This window comes from Chiloscyllium plagiosum, unplaced genomic scaffold, assembly GCF_037043375.1.
Source record: "Chiloscyllium plagiosum isolate Xiang-an unplaced genomic scaffold, Cpla_swu_hap1 HiC_scaffold_9, whole genome shotgun sequence".
Classification (NCBI taxonomy): Eukaryota; Metazoa; Chordata; class Chondrichthyes; order Orectolobiformes; family Hemiscylliidae; genus Chiloscyllium; species Chiloscyllium plagiosum.
Genome location: NW_028270147.1, coordinates 218,163 through 228,222, shown reverse-complemented (window position 1 = coordinate 228,222; position 10,060 = coordinate 218,163). Strand labels below are relative to the sequence as shown.

Here is a 10,060-nt window from a genome sequence, read left to right as displayed (position 1 = left end):
CCTGAAACATTCAACCAAACTGCTCAACTTTGGAACTCCCTCCTTAAACCTCTCTGCTTCTCAGTGTATCTCTGTCTCTTTCTCTCTCTTCCTTTAAGATGTTTCATAAACCCTCCCTCTTTCACTAGCATTTTGTTTCTGTTCTGGTGTTAACTTCTCCCATTACCTATCTGGTTACTGGCTGGGAAGGATCGCTGTGTACGTGTTGCTGATGGGAGCTGGTGTTCAGCTGCTGTTTCTTTCTTTTTTTCCAGTTCCTTTGTCTGAAGAACATTCGGACCTTTCTCACCACATGCTGTGACACCTTTGGGATGCGGAAAAGTGAACTGTTTGATGCCTTTGACCTTTTCGATGTTCGAGATTTTGCAAAGGTAAGGTTGGGTTGTTTCCTGTGTCGGCCGATGGGACATTGCTGCTACGTTATTGTTTGATCAGTTATGGCTAGCAATTGTGATAGTTGGAGCATTGCTGCTGGCTCATCAGGGATTTATAGAGTTTTTACAATTCTGTGAAAGATCGCTGTGTTCCACTCCTGTCAATGTTAATATGTTGGCAAAGTATAATATACTTGTTCCCTCTGCAATCTTTGTTGGATGTTAGTATCTGTTAGTATCAGGAATTGTTCCTGTGTCAGTGTGCACACAGCAAGAGTTCAGCTAATTAACATGAACAGTGATCACTCACACTCGCAGATGTTGACTCCTCAGTAGTTAGTACAGACGGATTGGGAGTTCTCATCTTCACCTGCTGACTGATTCAGGATTCTCAGATACAATGGGCAAGGAGATTCTCAGATACAATTATGTTAACGATCTTTGACACCATTTCAGTGTTGTCTTTGACACCATTGGTTGTTGAGGGAGTTGGAGAGAGATTACTGTTGAAGAAATGAAGATGTTTCAGATATTTATAGGGAATGAGCACACAGGAGAATGAGCTTGTTCAGAAATGATTAGGAAAGTGGAGCACAATCCCACATTTAATAAACCCATGGAAAGATTGCAGTTATATGGTTCTTCACCTTTCCTTCCATGAAAGTTCACCAGTCCTGTGTCTGCCTGTGTCCTGAGCATCGTTCCCATATTCTGATTCTCCAGGATATTCCTGAGCTTTGTATGAGCACTGAAAGTGTATCTGCTGTTTACCCAAGGACAGATCATGAATTACAGCAACAACAGGGTCCCTGATCTTAACTCCAGCGCTGGAAACATCCCCCACGGTGGGACTACAGTGGTCCTGATTTTGGTTTTATGAACCAGTAGCTAGTTCTGTGTTGGTGGAGCTTTTCATTTCTGGCCAGATGGACCTGAATATGAGAGAATCACTAGAATGTGAAACCTCATCAAAGCCTTGATAGAGATTGATTGATCTCACAGACTGGTGAGCAACTGCATTTCTCTTACCGGAGCTACCTTAGGAGATGATGGAAGATGAAGGAAATGGTCCCTGGAATTGAGTGAAGCAATTGACGAGACCCACCAGCTCAAACATGAGTATTCCTGTTGGGATTGAGACCTTTCTGTCCAGCTGTCCAAAACACACTACCAATTCTCAAACCATGAGAGTCTGCATTATCAGTTCAAATACAACAAGATATTCAGAAAAACACTAAAGAAAACTTCAGTTTGAGAAATTGCTAATTATAGTGCAGTGCCCTTCTGAATTTCCTGTTTAATAATGTTTCCTGTAGCACTTTGCATTTCTGTAATGCCTTGCGTTACCTCAGGGCTTCTCAAGTGATTCACAGCTAATTGCTCAGTACATTTCAGTGTGGTCAGTGTGGTACAGCAGGAAAAACAGCAGCACATTTGTGCACAGCAAGATCCAAAAAGCATCACCATGGTGACAACACAATCAGTTCAAAGTTATAAGCTGACAGCACTAGGCAGAATTACCCCACTCCTCAATTAACTGGGGACGAATATTGTTCGTCTAAGACAACAGAGGGAACCTTGATTTAATGTTTCAACTGAAAGGCAGCAACAACAAAAAAAAGCACAGTCCCTTGGCACTGACCCTCCGACAGTGCAGCACTCCCTCAGCACTGACCCTCTGACAGTGCAGCACTCCCTCAGTACTGACCCTCCGACAGTGCAGCACTCCCTCAGCACTGACCCTCTGACAGTGCAGCACTCCCTCAGTACTGACCCTCCGACAGTGCAGCACTCCCTCAGCACTGACCCTCTGACAGTGCGGCACTCCCTCAGCACTGACCCTCTGACAGTGCGGCACTCCCTCAGTACTGACGCTCTGACAGTGCAGCACTCCCTCAGTACTGACGCTCTGACAGTGCAGCACTCCCTCAGCACTGACCCTCTGACAGTGCGGCACTCCCTCAGTACTGACCCTCTGACAGTGCGGCACTCCCTCAGCACTGACCCTCTGACAGTGCGGCACTCCCTCAGCACTGACCCTCTGACAGTGCGGCACTCCCTCAGTACTGACCCTCTGTCAGTGCGGCACTCCCTCAGCACTGACCCTCTGACAGTGCGGCACTCCCTCAGCACTGACCCTCTGACAGTGCGGCACTCCCTCAGCACTGACCCCCTTCAGTGCAGCACTCCCTCAGCACTGACCCTCTGACAGTGCAGCACTCCCTCAGCACTGACCCTCTGACAGTGCAGCACTCCCTCAGCACTGACCCTCTGACAGTGCGGCACTCCCTCAGCACTGACCCCCTTCAGTGCAGCACTCCCTCAGCACTGACCCTCTGACAGTGCAGCACTCCCTCAGCACTGACCCTCTGACAGTGCAGCACTCTCTCAGCACTGACCCTCTGACAGTGCGGCACTCCCTCAGCACTGACCCTCTGACAGTGCAGCACTCCCTCAGCACTGACCCTCTGACAGTGCAGCACTCTCTCAGCACTGACCCTCTGACAGTGCGGCACTCCCTCAGTACTGACCCTCTGACAGTGCAGCACTCCCTATGTGGTGTTTGTGCTGAGACCTTGAGTGTAGAATGTGAAGCCTTAATCTCCTGAGTAGGAGATGAGATTAGCATGAGAAAGAATCGCTGGCATTTCACTAAGTTTTCTCTGAGTTTCTTATGTACAGCTTGCTGGCTGCACAATAAAGAGGAAAAGGTTTGTGGACCACTTCCTGATTCATTGGTACTTGTGTTTGTGCTGTGACCCTCAGAGAATATTTCACTGTTTAACAACGGAAATTACCAACAGATGGAAGCGCCTTAATTATTAAACCAGACTTCAGGTGCCCCGAGACCTCCACGCTGTCTCAGTGTGCTGCTGGCCCCTCTCTATCAGGAGGAGATCACAGGGTCAGTGCTGAAGGGGTGGGCACTGTCAGAGGGTCAGTGCTGAGGGGGTGGGCACTGTCGAAGGGTCAGTGCTGAGTGGGTGGGCACTGCTAGAGGGTCAGTGCTGAGGGAGTGGGCACTGTCAGAGGGTCAGTGCTGAGGGGGTGGGCACTGTCGAAGTGTCAGTGCTGAGGGGGTGGGCACTGTCGGGTCAGTGCTGAGGGGGTGGGCACTGTCGAAGGGTCAGTGCTGAGGGAGTGGGCACTGTCAGAGGGTCAGTGGTGAGGGAGTGGGCACTGTCAGAGGGTCAGTGCTGAAGGAATGGGTATTGTCAGAGGGTCAGTGGTGAAGGTGAGGGCACTGTCAGAGGGTCAGTGCTGAAGGTGAGGGCACTGTTAGAGGGTCAGTGCTGAGGGGGTGGGCACTGTCAGAGGGTCAGTGCTGAGGGGGTGGGCACTGTCAGAGGGTCAGTGCTGAGGGGGTGGGCACTGTCAGAGGGTCAGTACTGAAAGAGTGCATCAGTTTAAGGTTAGAGGGGAAAGAACAAAGGGAACCTGAGGGGCAATGTTTTTACACAGGGGATGGTCCGCATATGGAATGAGCTGCCAGTGGGAGTGGTTGAGGCAGGTAGAGTAACAATATTTAAAAGGCATTTGGTTAAATACATGGACAGGGAAGGATTGGGAGGATATGGGCCAAGTGCAGGGACATGGGGTTAGTGTGGGCGGACATTTTGGCGGGCATGGACCAGTTTGTACCAAAGGGCCTATCTCTGAACTGGAGGACTCTAAGACTCAATTTCATTAAATATATAAAGAGCATCAATATAACTAGAGAAACAGTGAGTCCAGAATAAGTCTTGGTGGACATGGGCACAGTCCTCATTGAGTCAGTCTTCACAATGGAAATGAACAGTTCAGGTATAAATATCAGGATGGAAGACTGTGAAATAGGAGGAGAAGCTAACAGAGAGAGCAATGTGCCAGAGGGTTTACAACTCTAAAAAAGAAAAATCTGCAGGCCCTGATGTGCATTCCAGGCTCTTGAGAGCAAGGGAGCAGGTAACAGGGGCTCTCTCAGTGATCCTCTCTGCTCACAGGTGAGGTGCGAGAGGACTGAAGGACTGCCATCATTGTCCAAATATCACAACATGGGGCACCAGAGAATTACAGGCCAGTCAGTCCCATCTCATCGATGGGGAATTTACTGGAAAGAATTCTGAGGAACAGAATACATTTGCAATTGGAGAGATCTGGATTTATCAGAGTTTGTATGGATTTGGTCAGGGAAGGTTGTGTTTGAACAATTTGATCAAATGTTTTGAGGCTGTAATCAGGAGAAACACATTTGATGTTTACTACGCATTAGTAAGGCTTTTTATTAGGATCCCTCATGGCAGACATTTTGTATTCATTCACTCATGGGACGTGGGTGTCACTGACTGGGCCCCCTCTTGAGAAGGTGGGGGTGAGCTGCCTACTTGAACCACTGCAGTCCATGTGCTGTGGGTTAACCCACAATTTCCTTCGGGAGGGAATTCCAGGATTTTGACCCAGCTACAGTGAAGGAACGGCAATATATTTCCAACTCAGGATGGTGAGTGGCTTGGAGGGGAACTTGCAGGGGGTGGTGTTCCTGTGTATCTTCCATCTTCTAGATGGAAGGAGCTGGGTTTGGAAGGTGCTGTCTGAGGAACTTTGGTGAATTTGTGCAGTGCATCTTGTAGATAGTACACACTGCTGCTACTGAGGGAATTTAAAATGGTGTTGTGGTCACTTAGTAAAATGCTGTCGCTTTGCCTCCTGTCCGGCTTCATTCCCTCAACTTGATGAATTGCTCCTTCAGAGACAGTACTGCAGAGATGGGCTGAACAGCCTCCTCTCTATCATCATTGAGCAATACTTGTAATGTCACTGAGTGACTCCCTCCACCAGTTGCTCCCCTGGGACTTTGTTACTGAGTGACTCCCCATTGCCCTCCATCTTCGGGGTCTGTGTTACTGAAGGACACTCCCCTCTGGGGGTCTCTTACTGAGTGACTCCCCTGCCCCTGCTCCTGATTAATTGAATTTCCCCTTCCTGGTGGCAGTCAGTCCATTTTCAGTCACTGTGCTGTGCACTCTCAGCTCTGGCCCAAGATGGTGATCAGTAACAGACGCTGCTGGAACTCCTGCTGTTGACTTTTTTTTTCTCTCTGCGTTATTTATAGCTCCCAGGTAAAGCCTCTGTCCAGTATGTGACATACTGTACACTTCCTAGATGGACTGGAGATTGATTGCTGCTCATATCGCAGAATAAAGGATAACATTGCTTCTCAGCCTTGCTCTGTGATTTCAGCAATACGACATTTCAGTGAGTCACGGTGTCGCGATCTGAGCTGTCACACAGTGGGAGCAAGAAGCCTTTCTCAATCGAATGACCTTGACACATTTTCGGTCGAGATATTAGACACAGTAACCGTGCAGATACTGTACAGTGCTGAGGGAGTGCTGCACTGTCAGAGGGTCAGTGCTGAGGGAGTGTTGCACTGTCAGAGGGTCAGTGCTGAGGGAGTGTTGCACTGTCAGAGGGTCAGTACTGAGGGAGTGCTGCACTGTCGGAGGGTCAGTACTGATGGAGTGCTGCACTGTCGGAGGGTCAGTACTGATGGAATGCTGCACTGTCAGAGGGTCAGTACTGAGGGAGTGCTGCGCTGTCAGAGGGTCAGTGCTGAGGGAGTGTTGCACTGTCAGAGGGTCAGTACTGATGGAATGCTGCACTGTCAGAGGGTCAGTGCTGAAGGAGTGCCACACTTCCTCAAGAATGCCACTCTCTTCCCTGGATCTACCTTGTCCAGCCTTGTTAGAGTTTTAAATATTTCAATCAGAACCCCACCTCATTGTGGACTCCAGCACCTGCAGGTCCCAATGAGCTAATCTCTCCTCATGGACAGTCCTGCTTTTCCTGGTGTTAGCCGAGGCAACGTTGCTGCTTTGTCTGACAATTTTATATGTTTCCTCTTTGGCCCTAATGCCATCACTAACTTCTCTTCTAAGCCGTGGTTGAGTCACCTCTCCACATTTAATATTCTGCTAGATGGATCCAAATAATTGTTGCAATTCATGCCCCCTTCAGTGTGAACCTTTATGTGTTAACCCCTTCAGCGTATTCCCCAATCCACTATCACCAATTTGTGCCTCTTTTCCCCCCCCCCGCAAGTTCCCTCTATTTTGATTCTCAATTCCAGTTTTGGAATTAATGACTTTATTCTCCACCTTAATGAAGAATTCTATGGTAACTTTATTGTTACAAATAAGTAAAGAGTAACATGGATGGGTGAGAATCTGTCTCACTTCCTATAGACTTGACTCACTCGGACCTGGAGAAGTTATTTGACAAGTTGCCACATCAAGGTTTACTCATCAGTCAGAGTGGATACCTGAGGGGGGGGTGGTAGATTCATGGAGCACACTGAATTGATTAGCTCACAGCAAAGGGAGAGTCAGCACAAAATGATCAAGATGCAATGAGTGGTATTCCAGAAATCTCAGTGCTGGGGCCTTGGTGATGTATCGTACAATCAAAGACTCTGATGAATGGGCCAAAGTGTGGGTGCTGGGCACACATTTGGTACATTTATACCAGGGCAAGTGAAGGATTGAGGGAGTCAGGAGGTGAGCTACTCACCTCAATTCTCAGTCTATGAAACACTGGCACTTCCGTACAGCTGACTTTATGTAGCAGCTTCCAGCCCAACAACCATTTCGGGGAATCGGGTCTGACAGCAAAACAGAATGAAGCTGCTCAGTAACAGTTGGGTGCACGGATGGGCTGCAGACTGTCAGCATGTGGGAACCTGTTAAACAGCAGCCGCTCTGGTGTTCAAAGGGTTCAGGCTCCTTCGATTCCACACCTGTTCATCATTAAAAGAAAGTTCTCTGGTTAATTGCCTGATGTTTTACTGTGGAAACCTGGTTTGGATTACAATGACTGAAAGCTGCACCAACAGTTAATGACTTGAACCAGATGCAGGATATCCATGAGGCACTGTGGGCCATTAACAGCAGCAGAACTGTACTCCAGCACAATCTGTAACCTCATGGCCCGGCATATCCCCCACTCAACCATTACCACCAAGCCAGGGGATCAACCCTGGTTCAATGGAGAGTGCAGGTGGGCATGCCAGGAGCAGCACCAGGCAGACCTGAAGATGAGGTGTGTGATGAAAGTGTGATTGTATTTTAATTTTTTTTACTGTAAGTTTTGTATTTGTCAGTGTTTGAAATGACCAATTAGCATTGAAAGACAATAATTCCCATGATTCCAAATCATACAGATGTACAGCACAGAAACAGACCCTTCGGTCCAACCCGTCTGTGCCAACCAGATATCCCAACCCAACCTAGTCCCACCTGCCAGCACCCGGCCCATATCCCTCCAAACCCTTCCTATTCATATACCCATCCAAATGCCTTTTTAATGTTGCAATTGTACCAGCCTCTCCCGCTTCCTCTGGCAGCTCGTTCCATACACATACCGGCCTGTGTGTGAAAAAGTTGTCCCTGGGTCCCTTTTAGTTAGCAAGTTTTGAGAAGATTTGTAGCTCATGTTGAGGTTCTGGCTGTAGGTTTGCTCAGTGAGCTGGAGGGTTCATTTCCAGACATTTCGTCACCATACTAGGCAACATCTTCAGTGGGCCTCCAGGTGAAGCACTGCTGATGGTTCCTGCTTTCTATTTATATGTTTGAGTTTCTTTTGGTTGGTGATGTCATTTCCTGTTCCTTTTCTCAGGAGGTGGTAGATGAGGTCTAACTCAATGTGCTTGTTGATTGAGTTCTGGTTGGAATGCCATGTTTCTAGGAATTCTCGTGCGTGTCTCTGTTTGTCTTGTCCTCGGATGGATGTGTTGTCCCAGTCGAAGTGGTGTCCTTCCTTATCTGTATGTGAGGATACTAGTGAGAGAGGGTCATGTTTGTGGCTAGTTGATGTTCATGTACCTGGTGGCTAGTTTTCTGCCTGTTTGTCCAATGTGGTGTTTGTTACAGTTCTTGCACGATATTTTGTAAATGACGTTAGTTTTACTTGTTGTATGTATGGGGTCTTTCAAGTTCATTAGCTGCTGTTTTAGTGTGTTGGTGGGTTTGTGGGCTACCATGATGCCAAGGGGTCTAAGTAGCCTGACAGTCATTTCTGAGATGTCTTTGATGTAGGGGAGAGTGGCTAGGGTTTCTGGGCGTGTTTTGTCTGCTTGTTTGGGTTTGTTGCTGAGAAATCAGCAGACTGTGTTCTTTGGGGACGCGTTCTTGTAGATTACACAGTTCCTACGCAGAGCAGAGGAATATCACCTATACCGTGTATTCAAAATAAATACCAGCACCTGACCCATATCCCTCCAAACCCTAGATTAGAGTGGTGCTGGAAAAGCACAGCCGGTCAGGCAGCATTCGAGGAGCAGGGAAATTGATGTTTTGGGCAACATCAATCTTCCTGTTCCTTGGATGCTGCCTGACCGGCTATGCTTTTCCAGCACCAGTCTGATGCAGACTCTGATTTCCAGCATCTGCAGTCCTCACTTTTCCCTCCAAACCCTTCCTATTCATATACCCATCCAGATGCCTCTTAAATGTTGCAATTGTACCAGCCTCCACCGCATCCTCTGACAGCTCATTCCATACACGTACCACCCTCTGTGTGAAAATGTTGCCCCGTAGATCTCTTTTATATCTTTCTCCTCTCACCCTAAACCTATGCCTTCTAGTTCTGGACTCCACGACCCCAGGGAAAAGACTTTGTCTATTTATCCTATCCATGTCTCTCATAATTTTGTAAACCTCTATAAAGTCACCCCTCAGCTTCCGACGCTCCAGGGAAAACAGCCCCAGCCTGTTCAGCCTCTCCCTGTAGAACAAACCCTCCAACACTGGCAACAGCCTTGTAAATCTTTTCGGAACCCTTTTCAAATTTTAGAACATCCTTCTGATAGGAATGAGACCAGAATTGATTAGATTAGATTAGATTAGATTACTTACAGTGTGGAAACAGGCCCTTCGGCCCAACAAGTCCACACCGACCCGCCGAAGCGCAACCCACCCATACCCCTAACCTAACACTACGGGCAATTTAGCACGGCCAATTCACCTGACCCTGCACATCTTTGGACTGTGGGAGGAAACCGGAGCACCCGGAGGAAACCCACGCAGACACGGGGAGAACGTGCAAAGTCCACACAGTCAGTCGCCTGAGGCAGGAATTGAACCCGGGTCTCTGGCGCTGTGAGGCAGCAGTGCTAACCACTGTGCTACCGTGCCGCCCACAAATTGCATGCAATATTCCAACATCCGGACTGAGAGACCCTGGAAACAAGACGGGCATTCGCGGGTGGCCGGGATTTGCAGCAGCACTTGCTGTTTCGCTGCGGTGCGAAGGGCACTAAGACTTTTTTTTAGATTACATTACAGTGTGGAAACAGGCCCTTCCGCCCAACAAGTCCACACCGACCCGCTGAAGCGCAACCCACCCATACCCCTACATTTAACCCTTACCTAACACTACGGGCAATTTAGCATGGCCAATTCACCTGACCTGCACATCTTTGGACTGTGGGAGGAAACCGGAGCACCCGGAGGAAACCCACGCAGACACGGGGAGAACGTGCAAACTCCACACAGTCAGTCGCCTGAGGCGGGAATTGAACCCGGGTCTCCGGCGCTGTGAGGCAGCAGTGCTAACCACTGTGCCACCGTGCCGCCCACGTGGTGGTTCGGTCGAGTTACTCTTGTGTACATAAGACCCGGGTAAAGGTAAATTTCGGGTGACCTGGATTG

The 10,060-nt window shown here is 48.5% G+C and overlaps 1 protein-coding gene across 1 annotated transcript in view; it reads left to right on the top strand.

Annotated features, from left to right (window-relative positions):
* The first annotated feature begins 256 nt into the window (after nucleotides 1–256).
* The window catches only part of vav3a (vav guanine nucleotide exchange factor 3a), a 193,771-nt gene continuing 183,967 nt past the window's right edge, over nucleotides 257–10,060 (top strand). Inside the window, 1 exon segment of the mRNA XM_087990321.1 lies at nucleotides 257–371. Within this exon segment, the coding sequence (XP_087846447.1) occupies nucleotides 312–371 (60 nt within the window). The 5' untranslated portion in view covers nucleotides 257–311.